Raw genomic sequence first — 17,919 nt, 5'->3', positions numbered from 1 at the left:
AGGGGAACGTGCGGCTGTGCCCAGCTCCCTGCCTCCCCGCCACGCCGCGTCCTCTTCTGCTCAGCTCTCGGCATCTTTCCAGGTTCATTAGGGATCCACTGCCGACGTTAACTGGGGGCAGAGGGAAGGAGCCAGCTTGGCCGGATGGAGCGGGGCCATGTTGGGGTGTGGAGGCGAGGAGCTCCGGCACGTGCCAGTGCCGTGCCGATGGAGCCAGCGCAGCCGGCTGGGGAGGTTCGCTCGGTGACTGCGTGCTCACCTGGTTGTCTGCTCCAGGGACCTGAACCAAACTCCTGCTTTAGCCAGTTTGTTTGTTGCGTTCCCCATTCCTCCGCCCCCAGTTTCCAGGAAAGCATAGTTCCCTGGCTTCATTACCTTTGTTTCCCGAAGGACATGCTTCTGTAGCCAGCTTTTGTAACTATTACAGAGCTATGCAAATAAACCTTCTCCAGTTACGTGCTGCATTTTTTATACAGAGGCAATTTTGTAATATCCTTGGTCCGGAGGAAAGCAGCCAGCCCTCAGCTCAGACTCCCGGTGCTCAGGCGCTTTTGGGAATCCTCCTTGTCTCTGGGCTTCTGTCAGGAGGATGCTGAAATCCCAGCTGCAATAAAAATGAAGCTCTTGGTTTCCTTGCTGGCTCCCTTTGCCCCAGTAGATCCCATTATTGCTCTAAGCAAAGGCAAAATTTGACTGACTTGTGCTTCACAGGTCAGCAAAGCCAGTGTGTGCTGGGACGCACTGGGATTGCATGAGAAACGAGGGGTCATGGTGCTGGGCAAAGCTGGGGAGGTGATGCAGCACCCCCGGGCAGTGGTGGCACCTTGGAGCCCCAGGAAGACACGGGGAGATACTTCCAGAGGGAGAGAGATGCAAGGGCAGCTCTCCAGAAGGCCCTGTGAGTCACAGAGATGTGCATATGCGTGGATAAAATTAAAATCTCAAGATCAACATGTGCGAAACATTGCATCCTTCTCCTCTGCCTTCTGAAACCTAAGACAGGACAGTTCCTCTGCTCAAGTCAGTCTGGGCTGGATCTCCTGTGGTCTGTCCCATAGGGGTGTTTGATGGCCATCTCTGACAACCGAAGAACGGGCTCTCTGCCTTCCGTACGTCGAGTGCCATGGAGAGATGGAGCATCCAGCCAGCCTGGTGTTTAATCACACATCCCTCTGATCCTCGGTTTCAGTTTCACACGTTGCTGCACACCGGTGCTGAAAGAGTTTAGCTTAGTATTTAATTAATGCTGTTCTGTATCACGCAGAAATGTGAGATTGGCTGGTGTTACCTTAAACCCCACAGTTGTGGCACAGGCTAATCACTCATTTCCAAATCAGCATTCAGAGGTGCTAACAAGCTTTTCCCATAAATAGTTTTTGGGTATCAAGGCTTTTCGTTTTCCTTCCTTTCTTATGCTAGTGTTTAACAGTTGTCTTATTTCCGATTATTTGCAAGTTCTGTGAAAAGTGAACGGGGCCAAGCTGAGCCGGGGAAAGCAGTGGAGATGCAGGAGGGCATTTTGTGGGAGGCGGAGGTGTGCATGGCCACTCAACCCTGCACCTCCTGCTGAGCGCTTGATTTTTTTTTTTCCTGTTCAGCAGCAGTGCTGGGTGTTGGAGGACTAGATGTGCCTGGCTGTTCCCAGAGGGCCCGGGGACCCTCTCGTAGTCTGCTGCCATGGGCAAGCTCATCGTCGGACCCACCCTTAGCCAGGACCTTTGCAATAGCACCGGGTCTGTCTTGCTCAGTCCCAGTGGTGGATGCATAAAGATGCAATTGTACTCTCTCTTCTGTTTTCTCCTGCCCGGCAGAGATGCTTGCAGAGGCAGCGTCTCTCCGAGCCCTCGTACGGGCTAGGCTCGTCCTCACCCTGGAGCGGGGAGCAGGGGACGGGAGGGAAGCGTGCAGCAGCTCGCATGCAGCTGGGTGTGTTTGCAGCAGGCGCAGCTCATCTGTGCCCCGTGAATCCCCGCCGTTTACAGGAAACCAGTTGCTCTGCTTCACCCAGAGCTTCCTGCGGGCCATGCCCTTGCCTGGGCTTTGTGTTTGAGCTTTCTCCAAGCCCAGAGTGTCTGGGGCATGCCGTGTGGCAGCACCTACCACGCTATCGAGTTTGCCCCAAACTAGTGGCTTTGCTGAGCGTGGTCCTCGCTGTCCTCTCACCCTGTGCCCTGAGCTCTCATCAGCACCCTTGGGTGCTGCTGAGCTCTCCCTAAGGGCTGAGCTTGCCGATTCGAGTGTTTCGGGGCCATCAAAGGAAATCTCTATTGCCGTGTTCAGCTGGAGGCACAGCAACAAGGCACTTTCTCAGTTTGTGTCTGCTGGGTTTGGTGTTAGCTCGCTTGGAAAACTGCTTGGGTTCCCCCCACCCCCCAGGCTTTTAAAGTCCCATCACAGCCAGCTCCTCGCTCTAGTCATTGCCAAGCTATCAGATAGTGATAGTAAAAGTAACCGAACGAGACAGCAGCTCAGCATCCGTGTCGGAGGAGAGAGGCCATTAAGTAGCAGAATAAGTATTTATTGCTGTTGTATTAAAGGAACTCGGCAGCGTAAAGAAAGCACTATAGTTTCAGGGCATTAATTTCTGTGCTTGGGAGTCGTGGGCGGTGTGGGGAGCGGCACAGCGAGACCGCAGTCGGGCTTCTTTGCAGCTCTCGGTGCTTCTGCGTCGGGTTGCTTTGCTTCTGCCCTCCCTTGCCTTTGCATCGTCTCCGTGTCCTGAGGAGGCAAGGAACCCTGCTCTGCCTTGGACCTGGCTCGGTGCGTTTGCTGTGGGATGGGGACATCCGTAGCGCAGAGGGGATGGAGGAGTGCAGACACCTCCCTACCCACAGATATCGGGGCTTAGAGTCCCCTCAGAGATGTGTGACAATGTTCCCTCTGATACTCAGCTGTTCCGTAACAGGAAAACAGATTGGTCTCTTAAATATGGGAGAGGACGTGTGCGCATCTGCGAAGCTTATGACGGTGTAATACAGCGCAGAGCTTTTCTCCCAGTAGCTATAAATCCACATGAGTTACTCCTCATCAGGGGATGTTGCTGGCTTTGCAATGACTGCCCACTGCTGTAAGGCTACACGATAGCAGACATTATCCCGGCCCCAAATTGCTCATGTATCATGTTCAAATGATACAAGTCCTGTTCCCACTGGAAATCAGCAGAGGCTTTGCCAGTGACTTACTATTTGCATCCCCAACACGTAATGTGACCAAATCATGAGTTTAATGCAAAATAATGCTGGATTTAGTAACCCTGGTTTAAAAAGACCAACCAAATACATACAGTGGAATGGCAGCGGTGCTTAGAGCAGCTCATTACAGCTGATGGGCTTCACGGCGCAGCGGTGCTCTGGAAGCGGAGGAGCTGCCCGGAGCCCTGGAGTTATCGGGGTCCCAAGTTATCAGAGCCCTGCTACAGGGGCTGGGCTGTAAATCAGAGCAGCCGACGGGAGTGGGGGTGATTTTACGGCGGCTGAGGATCAGGTTCAGAAACCCCCTTTCCTTTCTCTTCCCAGGGTCCTGTTCCTCTCCTCTTTTCTAGTGTAATTTGTCATCTGGGATTGATCTGCGGATGGAGCTTGCTCCCTGGAGAGCTGCTGGCAGTGCCAGCGGCACCATGGGGAGCACAGGAGCCAGGAGAAAAACAGAAAATTCTGCTTCTCCCCTTTGCTCCCTCTCTGCTCACTTGGGGATTTTCTCCCTTCTGCTTGGGGATGACCATTTTGCATCAGACCAATTTTTGCCCAACTCCTCCTGTTTCTCGGGGCGCTTTGGGCTTTCGTTTCATTTGCAGTTACAGCAAGCACAGCTACAGATTGCAACTGGAAAGGGTTTCAGGACTGGGACATGGGTGCTCTGGGCTCCCTCCCCAGCGTGGTGAGGCTCACCCCTGTCCCGTGCCGCCGGCGGGGCTCGGTGCCGGGACCCTGGGGAGCAGAGCCATGGGCATGGGAAATGCTTCTGGTGCCCAAACGCTGCGTGGACTGCCAGGCTGGCTGGGAATGCGTTTTAGACCTTTTTAGTCAGATCTGTGAAAATTGCTGTACATACTCCAGCTTTTTGTTGGTAAATGCTCCTGCGAAGGCAGCCTTGCTGGGGGAGTCTCTCCCTCCCCAGCTGCCTCGTAAGGAAATAATGCAAAACCTTGGCGCGTGTTCCTCGTGCTTTCTCAGAGGGGTTTTTGGGTTTGGTAAAGATGCTTTCTCCTGGAAAGCGCATCTCTGACGATGGGCCCTCGTTAGAGGGCTTAACCTCATTATCTGGCGAGGTGTAATCACTCATCCCTGGAACGCAGCAGTAACCAGAACACAGCCTGACACGGGCACTCTGAACTGCGGCTAAGAGGTCTCGGGGACTAGAGTGTCACAGATGTTCACTTGAGATTTTTAACGCTTTGCTACTTCCATGACCAAGGATCCCCTTAGAAAAAGAAAGAGCGTGTATGTCCAGCCTTCCTTGCTGAACTCGAGAAGCAAAATCCAGCTTGTACCTGGTTTTCCTGCGTCCAGTTTGCAGATTGGAAGTCTAGCCCAGCAGTCCAGCCCTGGTGAGGCACGTGGTCCTAGCATCCCTGGCCAGCTCTCCACCGAACCACTGTTGGGGTTTTTTGGATACTTAATACTTCCCTGCAAACCGCGCTTAATGCTGCACACGCATCTTTGAGGCCAAGGGAGCAGCAAACCCAGAGGGGTGCTGGAAGCTGGGCACTTCTGTTGTTCCCCACCTGCTCTGGCAAATGGGTTTTGTTTTACATTTCTGGTTCTTCCATCTCCTGTGATTTGATGGGTGCTCTGAAGCTCACCTGCAGCTCCATAACAATGTCACAAGTTGCTGATATTGCAGTAAACCAAAAGGCAGTGGCAGTCAAGGATCCCTGGAATGGGTATTTGTTGGAGGAAGGAAGAGGCTCTACCATACCTCCATCACGGAGTTCCCAATCTGTTGCATGGTCCTTGTAGTGAAATACGGGGAGAGAAGCCTGCCACGGACACACCGTCACGGGACAACTGCCCTGGCTTTGATTTAAATTCCTTATCAAATATGTATCGGCCAAAATCCGCTCAGCTGGTGCCTCTCCAAACGCTGCACGCCAGCAAACACCACTCTTCCCCGGCACGTTGCTTTTCTGCCCGGCAGAATGGGAGGCAAAGCCGTGGCATCCCTGGGCAGGCGGAGAGGAGCTGCAGGGGAAACAGTTCGGGCAGGCATATCCGACCTGGACAGGCACGATCCAGTTGTCCAAATGGATTATTATTTCATAACCCTTGTCCTCAGCTGCCAGCTGGGTGGCTGAAATCCAGCTGAGAGGAGAGAGCCCAGGAAACTCAAACTGATTTGATCCCATAAGAGGGCTCTGCCTGCCCTTGGCATCCTAAGGAAATAAATCACCACAGGCTGATTTCCTCCTGCCTGGCCGGGGGCTGCCGCTCTCCTGCTGTAGCCACGTACAGCGATGCTCTTCTCAGGTACTGGGTTGTTCGGGAGATGTTGATTTAAGGAATTCCCAGCAACATCTGGGGGATGCTTGAGTGGCAACAGCCGCGGCTTGCGCAGTGTCCGGGGAGAGGGCTGGAAGGCAGCTCTAGGTTTAATTTGTTTAATTTGCTCGCTGCACACATGCTGTAAGGTCTTGCAGGTTTATGCACTAGGCGATAGCATGCACGGAGCACAAATAATTGCTGCAGAGCGAGCAGGTTGTGTTTTGTGTTGGCTCTCCCACTCGGGGCTGGGCTACACTGACTTTGCAGGGCTGGGCTAGCCGCGGTATGAATCGTGGAAGAGGCATATGCAAACGGAGGAGATGGGAGGCTGGAAACTGCTGGTGACACCCTGGTTTGCAAATCCCAGATCCTGGTTGTGCACAGCCCCGGTGTGTGTGTGTGTGTGTGTGTGTGTGTGCAGCTGGGTGGAAAGCGCTGGGAAATGCCCCAGGTGGGCAGGGAACGCTCCTCAGCAGGTGGGGAAGGGCAAACACGAGCTGACCGGCCAGTGCCACGTGCACCAGTGCAGCGGTGGGAGGAAATACGGGGTTCTCCAGCACCGCAAACTGGAGGCAACTGGGGCAAATCCTGCTTGCTCTCATGGCTGCTTTTATTTTAGCAGCCTTGTCCCTGGGACTCTTCATATCGCTGTTTTTACTATTGGATGCCATTATCCAGCTCTGCAATAATTTAGCCAGCTTGTCTCTGAATTTAGGGTCAGGTTTCTGCCCACACAGAGGCTGGGGATGTTTGGATTTTTTTTTTTTTTTGGCCCTTCATGAGTTTAGGGGCAAACCAGAAAATTACTGCGTGTAATTTCATGCTCTGAAACCGCCTTCCCCACCCCCAGGAGGGTATGCGCCAAGGTGGCAACATCAAGGTCTCTGCCCAGACTTATCACCACTGTGCAAAGCTCCTGATTTGCTTAGAAGTAAATATTTGCTTGTTCTGGGAACGCGTGACCTTGCTGGGGCTTGGCATGGGCTGTGATCCTGGCAGCAACCCCTGCAGCTCGCTCGGGCTCTGCAGGCACGCTCGCAGAGCGCGGAGAGCTGCCGAGTTCCTTGTACGCAAAGTGTGCTCCAGCCCAGCTGGGTCAGTTTGTTTTTTCAAATAAGGAGAGAGTTTATTTGAAAGTTTTCTAGATGCACAGAGATACCATCAGCAATAAACAATGCTGGAGGAAATAGGAGAGCAGTAAGCATAATAATTTACTTTTTGGTTTGCTTTATTTTTAAAGCTATAATTCCTGAAAGGAAGTGTTGGTAGAAAGGAAGAAGAAAAGTGGTGGATTTCTTATGGTGGTGGTGTGGAGGTTTTAGGTTTTCTTTTCTTCTAAAAAATTCCATTTCTTTGCTTAGCTGGGTTTCTTGCAAAGTGACCAGTGAGTGTGAGGAACACAGTTTGAGACTTGATTCCCCCCTCCCCCGCCTCCCTTTTTCCCAAGAAGTGCAGAACCTGGTGCCTGTTGAAATCAGGGTCTCCATGAGACCTCTGATGCTCAGCCTCTCAAATCACGTGCACGGCCCTCGTGCTCTCCTTCTGGTTCTGTTGATTCACAGCAATGATCTCATCCCGTGCCGCATGCCGGTGGGTAAATCGTCAGCTGGGTGGTTGGATTTAGCGCGTGTCTAAAAATACAAGGCAAACTGGAACATCAGGAATGCGAAGGGCATCCCTCACCTTGCACGGGGAAACCACCAGAAATTTCCCGCTAACCCTTTGCAGGTCGACTGTAGAGAAAGTCTGTCCGTACATCACAGGCACTGCATACCTTTATAGCTCCATTTCTGGCATCTGCTTGTCAGCAGGATGTTATATGTAGCTTTTATGGTAATATTTGCATGCTGAACGCAGTTTTCCTGGAGGAAATTGCCTTGAGAAGTGGGTGAAGAAGTAATAATAATAATAATAATAATCTGTCGTTTAAGCCTACAGCCCTCCTTCTCCTGGAAGACAAACACACAGATAAAGTACACTTTTCCCAAGCAACGCGTTGAAATGACTTTGCTAACCCTCTCCTCTGCCGGTGCTGAGCAGGGTGCGTTTTCCCAGGACATCGCTGCCCCGGGATGGGGCCGGGAGAGCCCCAGCGCTGTCCCAGCTGGTGCGGTGGCACGGCATCGGCTGCGATGGGTTTTGGTCATTGTAGCCTTCTCGAGCGCGGTTCAAGGGACCAGCACATTGGGAAGCTATTGCTCACGGCTCCGGTGAGCTCCAGGAGCGCTCCCAGGATGCAGCAGCCTCGGTTCTACTGGATTCCCAGTTTTGAGCAGCGGGTTAGTTTTTAAGAGGGGAAATCCAAAGGTCTGAGCTTATGAAATAATCAGCGTAAACCTGAAGGGAACTGATACCCCGTGGCAGGAAATCTTTTTTGGTTATACCATCTGCCTTGGGAAACAAAGCGTTTGCATTTGCTGGCTGCCATAACAGAAAGGGGAGGTGTAAATAACCAGTGAACTAGAATTCCACTGAATGTCATATTGTCCTGGTTTCAGCTGGGATAGAGTTAATTTTCTTCCTAGTAGCAGGCACAGTGCTGCGTTTTGGATTTAGAATGAGAAGAATGTTGATAACACACCGATGTTTTAGTTGCTAAGTACTGCTTCTGCTAGTCAAGGACTTTTCAGCTTCCCATGCTCTGCCAGGTGCACAAGAAACTGGGAGGGGGCACAGCCAGAACAGTTGATCCAAACTGCCCCAAGGGCTATTCCATACCATACGGCGTCATGGGCAGTATAGAAACTGGGGGGGGGTTGGCTGGGGAGCAGCGATTGCTGCTCGGGAGCTGTCTGGGTATCGGTCAGCGGGTGGTGAGCAATTGCATTGTGCATAATTTGCTTCGTATATTATTATTATTATTATTATTATTATTATTATTATTATTATTATTATTATTATTATTTTATTGTTATTATTTTATTGTTACTATTATCATTACTATTTTACTTTATTTCAATTATTAAACCGTTCTTATCTCAACCCGGGAGTGTTTCTCACTCTGACTCCTCCGATTCTCTCCCCCATCCCACCAGGGTAGGGGGAATGAGCGAGCGGCTGCGTGGTGCTGAGCTGCTGGCTGGGGCTAAACCATGACACATATCTGTATTAGTTGTATTAATATGGCCTTGTATTGCAGAAGCAACGAAAAACCCCAGATGAGATCAGGGACCCCTCGTGCCAGCTGCTGCGTGGGTGCCTAACGGCGCGGATCCTGCCTGGCCTAATAGAAGACGAGAGCTGGGAGTGGCAGGAAACATTACTGGGTTTCTCTGCAAATAAGAAGCTGCTTTAGAGGGAAAATGAGACACAGTTTAGCGAACACTTAAGGATTGACTTACTTTTAAGAATGTTGTTTAATCCTGTTGAAATTGAGAGGATTACTTATCCTTAAACGCATGCTTAAGCACTTCCCTGGCTGGGGGCTGGCAGGCTGGAGCGCAGGAGCTGCACGAGGAGCTGGGGTTGCACTTTGCTTTCCTTGCTCTTGGCTACGCCTTAGCAGGAGTTGTTGTTGGAAAAATACTCCCTGATAATGGGACGGTTACTGCGCAGTCTCGCTTTCGGCGATGCTGAGCTTCGTAGAGGCTCTTTGTACCTGATCCCTCCAAGTGAGCGGCTTCGCCTACGTACGTGAGCATCGATTCGGGAGCTTAAGCGTAGGCAAGCGCGTCTGTGCGTGCTGGCTCCTTGCTGGAACCAGGTCCCGGGCTTTGATGTGCCAGGATGTTCAGCGCTTGGGGCTTTTCATCAAAGAACAAAGCAAAAATTGTTGGCGTAGAGAACAGTGCGCTTTTCTCTTAAATTTCCCTGGAAGTCAAACCCTGCGGTATAACTGTCTGATTCATAAACTGATTTTTGTACTTTGTAAGTCTAATAATAGACCGCAGAAGAGACTCATTCAATCAGTCTAGGACTTCCCTTGGACTATTTTAAGCCCCGTGGAGCGGGGCCGGGGGCTGCCAGCTGCCTCTCCAGCCTCCGCACCCCGTTGGGGCTCGGCGTTTGCCGGTGCCGCTCGCCGGCAGCGATGCTCTGCGCCGCAGCTCTGCCTTGACGAGCCCTGGAGCCTTTCGTGGATGCTAATGAACTCAGTGCCACCTCCTCTCCCAAACTGGGGAGAATTTTAGAGGCGGGAGACGGCAGCACAGAGAGATTTAATAACATGCCCGGAGTGGTCTTTTAAATTGTTGACGATTTTGGGTGTGAGACCTGATTTCTTCCACTCCTGGTTGTGTTTTAACCTGCTTTCTCCTGTTGCTGTTCATGTCATTTCTAAAGGCAAAGCCAACCTTATTTAAAAATGCAGACTGAAATGACAGCGTGTACTTTTGGGAGGGACATGGTTTGCGTGGAGCTCGCAGGCAGGGCTGCCTTCTCTTTCCACGGGGGCTCAGCCCCTTTCGCTTTCCCCGGAACAAGTTTGCTCATTGAAGCGTGACATTACCAGAAGCCACGTCTTTTCTTGAAGCTCCTCAAAGCCAGAGCACACGAGAGACCGGCCAGAGATTGGGGTGTGAGAGGGACTCAGAGAGCCAGGCTTGCTTTAGCACCTCCCCGAAATGGAGGTGGGAATCTCGCCGGCTGGCACGGGGAGCTTGCGGCTCGCTGGCGGGAGAGCACGTGGCTGAAGCATCTTTTCCAGAAGCGACCAACCTTTCTCCTCGCTGCTTTTTGTGTTAGATTACAGTAAAATGGGGAACTTGGCTGCCTTAACGTTCGTGGCACTAAATTTCTGCTTGAGAAAGTTTACAGTTTCTCTTCGAGTTGCACAGTAATTCTGGTCTGTAAACAGTGGCTTCAGGGCATGCCGGTAAAACCAGGGGTGTAAAGGGTGGTGGTCTGGTAGCTATCCAGATGGGCTCTGGAGAGTGAGAAATAGGCCAAAATATGCTCATGACAACAGTAGCAAAAGTAATGCTTTGTCTAATTAAAAAAAACCCAGACCTTAACCATGTCTTCTGCTTAGAGGGAACTGTCAGGGGCAACATCTTAAAAAAAAAAAAAAAAAAAAAGACGCAGAGGGATGCTTTGGTGAAGCCCTTTTTTGCTAGAAGCATTGTGTGGGGGCAATAAAGCGCCCGAGGTGCAAGGAAAATTCCCTCTTGCTCTGGAGCTCCTTTCTGCATTGAACTCTCATTAGTGACAATTTTATACCAGGGAGAAACTTGGCCAAGTGTTGACATTGACGGACTCTTGTTGGCCTTGTTGGATAATTCAGCATCTCTGTTCTCCGTGTGAAAGTCAACCAGTACATGCCAAACTGGGGCAGCTCCTTTGTCGCTGCCCTGGCTTCAGGTCCACGTGTGGGGCACTGGCAGGCGACAGCCAGGCTGGAATTCATGGCAGTGGTAAGAGAAAATGGTCCTGGAGCAATTAGAGGGATGAAGGTCACAGAAGTGGGGAAGAAGACAGAGCTTGGAGCAGGATGCCTGGGATCTGCTGCAGCAGGAGATGCTCAGGCTCCAGGGCAATCCCGGGGAGCTGCATGCATGCATCCCCCGAAACGAGCCTGGTGCTTGCGTGCCTCTCGCAGAATTGCATCAGGATCCTTGATTCGACTCTGGCGTTCTGGGGTGATGCCGTGGGAGGGAGAGAGGCTTCGAGTACCAGCGGCAGTCGCGGGAGAGGTCAGGCACTACTCACTGAGGGCACGTGCTGCCCTGGGTGACTGATCCGAAGGTGCTTAGCAAGCCGGGGAAGCATCCCTGCATGGGACGGCACGCAGTCCCTAAAGAAAGCAGCGCTAACGGGTGCCTCACGGTTGGGTTGGGTGCAGGGCGGCTCCAGACGGTCACAGCCCCCGCAACGATGTTGGGGTTTGCATGCCTGGAGGAGAGCTGGGGGCCCTGGGCAGCAGGGACCGCTCAAAAAGTCCTTTATCTGTGTCCGGGATGCAGGCATCTCTGTTCATTCCAGTGGACGGGAAACCAGTCCAAAAACAATAGGTTTGTTTTTTCAGTCGAGCTTTGAAACGATGAATATAAGCAGGAGTAAAACGTGTTTTAGATCTATAAGGGACTAAAACCATTCTTTGTTTGCCTTCATTGAAAATTCTGCGTAGCAATTAAAACATCCATAAAAAATGCGAGTTTTCAGAAAAAGCTGGTGGCTTTACTGTTCCTGATTCCGATGCCGATGAAAATATTTTGTTGTTGAATCACTTCTGGCTGTTTTCCGCCAGAAAAGGGCGACGGTCTGCGCTCACCTCTGACAAACTCATGATGCATCTTTATTGCAATGCGAGACGTCAAAACCGTTCAGTCTTGGCAAGTTTGCTCAATAAGATCATTTTGTGTGGGGAGAGACGAAAGGCGTTATAAACCTTTTGTAATAAAATACAAAACGAGAGGGTTTTTTTTCAATGGTTCTCAGCGTTGCGTGGAACGTGTTGGAGCAGGTGTGGATGCATTATTTGAGCGGCGGGATGGAGTTTCCTCGGATGACGCTGTTGAATGGGTATCTTTGTAGCTGAGGGTTAAATGTCTTTTGTGCTCAGTGGTAAAACCGAAAGCGGTGTTTGCACCGATAGTGTCCTCCGAACCCTGATGGCGATGTGCTGTGAGACCGATGGGGGGACTGGGGCACATCCATTTCAGTGGGCGTTCCGGTCCAAATACCGGGCTGTGGGCCCTCGAGTTCCCACCAAACCTTCCTCTTGTCTTCAGTAAGCACACCAGCATCTTTTTCTCTTGTTTCCAGGTGATCTCTGCAGTATCCAGACTCTCCTTCCACAGTATTGCTCAAACCAAAGGAATTAGGTAAGATCCTTTCAATATGATGCTTCAAATGATGTTTCTCTCTCTCCCTATCCATATTCCTAGTGTTCAGTCACATCAGAGTCTTTAGAAGCATTAATACGGTTGGGGTAGATTAGGGTTGATACGGTTGGGGTAGATGAGGGTTAAACAGACGTCAAGGATGCCTTTGCTATGTAGGCAGGGTGCTTGTAAAAGCACCTCCCCAGCTGCACAGGAGTAGTTTACAAATAAAATAAGTGAAAATGTAACAAGTTGTGTGCAGTATGCCTGCTGGGGAGGGTAGCAGGGTGGGTTTTAGTGTCACTTGCTGGGGGTTTTGCTCAGCTCCCCTCTGCAGGGGCTGTGCAGCTGGGGACCGGCACCCCAGGAAAGCCAGCAATGCCCGTCCCTTTTGCCCTGCCCGCGGAGCTGTGGGGTCACCCCGCTGTCCCCATCCGTCACCTGCCCTGCTCCCCGGTCTGTGCAGAAGCGCCCAGGTGGCCTTTCAGTCACTAGCAGCTGGGAAATGTCTTCCTGGCTTTGACAAAGGCCCATTAGTGCTGAGTGGGTAATGGGGTTAATAAGTAACCTGGCCCTGGCACCCGGGGTGGGCTGCCCTGCTGCCGGGGCTGCTCCTCCTCTGCTAATTGAAGGAGCGATGGAGAAGGAATTAAAAACAGCAGACAGCCCTATTAAGCGGAGCTGTTATGCTGGTCTTTGTTCAATTCCCTGCCAAATTGGTTTGCAATTGGTTTTCTTGCTAGCATGCATTTTTATTATTAATTTGGCAACATCTTCTCATTAGGAGCACAGATGTAACTGGGAAGAGTTATAAAGTACCTCCGCCTAAAGTACCTTTCCTCCTTTTTTGAGGGGGTTGTGCTTTTTTTCCCAGCTGTAGAACACTTTTGCTTTTCTCCGCAGAACGTGTCTTGTTGCCGTTCCGGTCAGGGCGTAGCATGGCATTGGGCTGCGGCAGCATCCCGGGGCCAGCCACAGCCGGGGCGTGGGGACGTGGGCTGGATGTGGCCCCGGCTTTACTTCCAGCCCCGCTGCCCCTGCCCACCACCCTACGCCAGGATTTCCACTGTTTGAACTTATTTTCACCGCCTTCACTGCACTGATATTGCTGGAGGGGAACAGCTTTTCACGTGTTAAACAAACTCGGAGCCTTCCCATCTGTTAAACGTAAATCTGACAGACCCCACCAGGACTGGAGGATGATTCAGGGGGGCGAAGGTTTGAGGAATAAAGATGTGCTGTAAGTTAAGGCCTATTTATTATTAAGGATAGCCCTGAGTCCTGGAGAAGCCTGCAGTGATTATTATTTTAATGGAAAAGAACATCCAAGGCGTTTGGAGTCAAGGAGTGATGGGGAACCCACGTGCATAAGCTGCAATGCATTCGCAAGGGCTGGGTTTGAGCCTCGGGGCATGGCTGGAAGAGGACGGATGTGTCACCCCTGGCAAAGCCCTTCCCTACGCAGGGAGGTCCTGGTGTCAGTTCAGAGGATGAACGAGCTGGCCGTCCTCTGGGAAGGCTTTGGCTGAATCACTGGCGTTTCTGTTGAGGTCTCCCGCTGCCAGGAGTGGTGGGTTGGGCGATAGCTGGGAGCCAGGAGCAGGGAGGCTTTGCTATTCTTGTGGATATGCGGCTTTTTCTCATTCATTTTACAACCAGCATTTACGGTTCCCACTAAAATCCCTTATCTTGGAAGCCTTTGGCACCGTAATCACACAAGAATAGCGCAAAGCTTAGTGGGTCTTTGCTTCTAACTCTGTTTTCTTGCGCGTTAACCCTGCTCCTCCACCCCATTGCCAGCTCTGCAGGAAGAGAAAACGCTGTCGCTGCCATTAGCTGGAAAATACACCCCGGGGGTGTCCCTTCCCATCGCCGCTGTCCCCTGCAGGCAGAGAGCCCTCCCTTTGTCTCTTGCTGCACGTTTTTTCCTTTTCATTAGGTGATTTCTTGCTACACCATCACAAAAGCCTCAATGACAGAAACGAATCTCAGATGAATTAATTTAAGCTGTGGGAACCAGCAGCAGCTCTGGCTCCCTGAAGGGACCGGCCACGTCGGCCACCGCTGCCCCGCAGCTCAGTAGGGTCCCCACCGATGGTCGGGGTCCCTACCCTTCCCTCCCCCAGTGAAGATGCTGCCATTGAAATAAATAGGAACAGTCTTGTTGGCTTAGGCACGGTGCTTAAAAACGTGGTAAACACAGTGCAATTAGGATGGTATTACGGATGGTATGGTCTTCAGCCCCATAGCATGAATGTGGCTCTGCTCCAACCCCTATTTTGGGGTCTAAGACTTCAGAAGCACGCAAATTAAGGATGAAATAAATCCCCAAGCCTATTACTTGTCCTTAAATAAGTTTCATGGCATGCAGGGTAGAAAAATAAAAATCAATCTTGTATGCTATTCAGCGAAAAAAAAAAAATAGTCTTTCTGTCTAATAATTTCTGAATACATGAACCTTGCCAGAGAAACCCTGTTTCACAGAGTAAATCAGATAGCTATCAGGATAGCTATGCTGAGATGACAGAGTGTTTCTTCCAAGGAACAAGCTACGAGCAGCAAAACATGGCAAAAAATGATCTTGAATGCAGTGTTTTGTTTGCAGCACGCTACTAAAGCTGGGCTTAATTTATCGCAGCTGTAGCTACAGCCTGTGCTCCGTCTTTCCTCCTCCTGCTCTGTTCTAGTCCCAGTCGCAGGTTTCAGAAGTCCTGCAGAAAACGGTGTCACCCTCCGGCACGGTGCATCGCTGACTTACCTCCTAGCAGGCGACGTCTCTAATGATTGCAAAAATAGATTTCTCTCTGCACGAGGCTGTTTGTGCAAACAGCACGGACGAGGTTTCCCCACGAATTAAAGAAGCGTGTAGGTGCAAGGACCACCACCACCGCACTGGGTTATTTTTTGGATAGTGCCCTGTGTATAGGAAGACCCTCGATGATAAGAGGCTTATCACTGCCTCCTAGAAAAAGGCACATTTCCTGTCTTTATTTAAGGCGTTCAGAGGAAAGACGGTTTTGTGGGTAAAGACATATGCTGAAGGGAAGGCGGATGTGTGAAACTACGTTTGGATCTTGGCTCTGCCCCAGGTGCCGTACGTGGCCCTGGGCAAATCCCTTAGTTTTGTATGTCTGATTTTTCCCCTCTCAGAAACGGGGAGGTGTGAAATGCCTTTGTTCCCCCGGCTTGTGGGAGAGGAGACCTGCCTGCTCGCGTGGGCGCAGGCAGCCTTCGGCAGCGCTGCCTTTTGATCTCGTTTGGGAGCAGGGGTTCTGCAGTAATGCGATAATACCCTTTTCCTGGGGTTTTCATCCGTGCGTTGTTTTACAGGGCTGCGTGTGGGGACAAAGAAAAGATCCTCATTCTGTAGCGTTGCCCATCAGCTAAGGAGAGGAGATATTTTTTTAATGGTTGTTGGTTTACCCTCTCTTCCATCTGTCTGGAGGACTGTCAGCAGTTGCAGGGAGAAGTTACCACCGTGCTCCTTGCCCGTCCGGGGCTGTCTCTGAACAAGGAGCCTTTATTTTACAGCCAGGACGCCGGGATTTTCCACCGCAGTCCTGACTCGCGGCTCGTTCAGTCCCTTACCCCATTTCTCACGGTAGCTGGCACTGAGCTTCCAAGTTAGGTGGGAAGATTTTGTAGCAGACGGAAGCAGCGCGGTCGTACGGGGATAGTGTGCAAAGGTTCTCCTGTGCTCTGGAGCATGGGTTTTCATTCCCTTTCCAAGTTTTCTCGAGCAAACTCAGCTCTCTGGAGGACGACAGGACTCTGTGCTGCAGGTCCCAATAAACCAGGATTTTTTTTTCTTAAAGCTTTCTTTTTTTTCCTTAAGGCTTTCCCGCTGCAGCCCTGGCTGTTCTCCATTGCCCATGGTACATCCCGGCGTCCTCTGGGCTCCGGCCGTCATCCACCTTGTGCAAGCGAGCTCCGCCGGCTGAATGTGAGCTGTGAGCGGAGGGGGCACATGTTTTTTCATCTCCCCGAGATACATGTTTTTCCTGGAAGCAGAATTTTGCAAGCAAAGCAGGAGGTTAAGGAATATTGGCTCATGCTGCCTGCATGCATTTTTAATGTGCGCGCAGCGAAACCATCTGAAAACGGGAAGGAGTTAGCATGTTCAAAGGCCTTTTACCGAGGCCCTTAATCTAAGTAAATCCTTTATATATGAACTGAACCTCTCAGTGACTTTCTTCAGAAGTTACTGCAGTTAATAAAATAGATTTTTAAACATTTGCAAATGGGGAGGAGAGGTGAATCCTGTTTGTCAGGAGGAGGTTTTCTCCTGCGGGAGCAGTGGCGGTGCGTTGGCTGGGTGGTGAAGGGAAGGAGAAGGCCACGGTTGTGTTTTCCCCATCCTGGGGGCCAAGGCAGGACCCCCTCGGGTCGGTGGCCGGCGCAAGCTTGTTGGAAGAATGAGCGACATCAGTTTTACCTCCAGGCAAACACAGCGAGGCCAGCCCATCGCCCTGGGCTGAGGTTTACCTTGCATTGACGCGAATAAATAGATAGAAGCCAAAATGCTGATTCTCTCGGCGTTTAACCTCTGCGCATCGCGTGCCCTGAGGTGGTAGAGCAGATTTGGTGGCAATGGAGGGCAAGCTCTTGGCTGGGAGCTGCCCGCTGCCTGCCTGCGGCTGCAGGGCAGGCTTGATCCAAGCAAGAGGGGACGGGCGCTTTGCATGCCTGCGAGTCCCCTGAAAGTCCCGTACATTAGGAGCTGGGATTTGCTGTTTTGCTTAAAGGAGGCTGGACGTGTCAGCAGAGGAGAGGAAGCCTCCTGGCTCTCCAAGGGACGGGCTGGCACCCGTCCTGGTGCTCGCCCGAGCCCCTGGGTGCCCTCCTGCAGATCCACGGCTGAGTGGGTGTCAGGGCCGGGGTGCCCACCGGCACCCCGTCAAGCGCAGACCGCCGGCCATTTGCCCATCTCTGCAGCGCAGGCGGTGAGTTGGGAGGAGAGAAGATCAACACCGAGAGCAGCCCGGGTTGGAGCCGCCTGCAGTCAAGTTCACGGCAGCTAAAGGAGCTGTACCAGCGTCCTCCCATCCATCAGTGGGGATCTAACCCACAGGAGACTTCCCTGCCACCCCGCTTTGCTTGCAAAAACCCCCTGCCTTGCTGACGAGGTTCAGTATTGCTCAGCTTTGCCCAGGTAAACTATTTAAAACGGACTGACATGCTCAAAATGAGGTTTGCAGCGTTATCATCCCCGGAGTTTCTGTACTTAAGGGCCTGCCAATAATATCAGGATGTGTGTGGGGGTGAAAGGGAGGAGGGGTGGGAAGGGAGAGTCACAAGCATCCCGCCTGCGCCGTTCACGGGGTTGTAATGCAGCCGTGCTGAGCGAGCAGCGTTCCTCGGCGCAGCGGTGCCCGCCCTGCCTGCCCGCAGAGCCGGGCACACGGAGCTGGACCTGCGCGGGCAGCCTCGAGCCCCTGCCCTGCAAAACGTGCGCGTGTCTGCTCCCGGTGTGTGTCACTCCCTGCTCAGCGGAGTTTGAGCCAGAAACTGCTCCGTGCCCTGCCCACCAGTTCAGAATTAAACCTAGAGTTTTGTCCAGGTTTCACGACTTTAATCCATTTCGCCATCTGACTGAGCGCCGCTACGGTGTGGGGGTACCCTTACGTTTGCAGTGGGGGTGACCTTGAGGAGATTTTGTGATCCTGCCAGCAAAACCC

General features: G+C 51.8%; 1 protein-coding gene across 4 annotated transcripts in view; it reads left to right on the top strand.

Moving 5' to 3' along the window:
• The window catches only part of VAV2 (vav guanine nucleotide exchange factor 2), a 152,714-nt gene that overhangs the window by 88,982 nt on the left and 45,813 nt on the right, over positions 1-17,919 (top strand). For all 4 annotated transcript variants that reach the window (XM_075717071.1, XM_075717070.1, XM_075717068.1 and 1 more), the window contains exon 3: positions 12,183-12,241. In XM_075717071.1, coding sequence (XP_075573186.1) covers positions 12,183-12,241 — 59 coding nt within the window. The remainder of the gene's footprint in view (positions 1-12,182; positions 12,242-17,919) is intronic.

This window comes from Pelecanus crispus, chromosome 9 (assembly GCF_030463565.1).
Source record: "Pelecanus crispus isolate bPelCri1 chromosome 9, bPelCri1.pri, whole genome shotgun sequence".
In the NCBI taxonomy this organism is placed as follows: Eukaryota; Metazoa; Chordata; class Aves; order Pelecaniformes; family Pelecanidae; genus Pelecanus; species Pelecanus crispus.
Note: the sequence above shows the minus strand (reverse complement) of the source record. Positions and strands in the feature narration are given on the sequence as shown.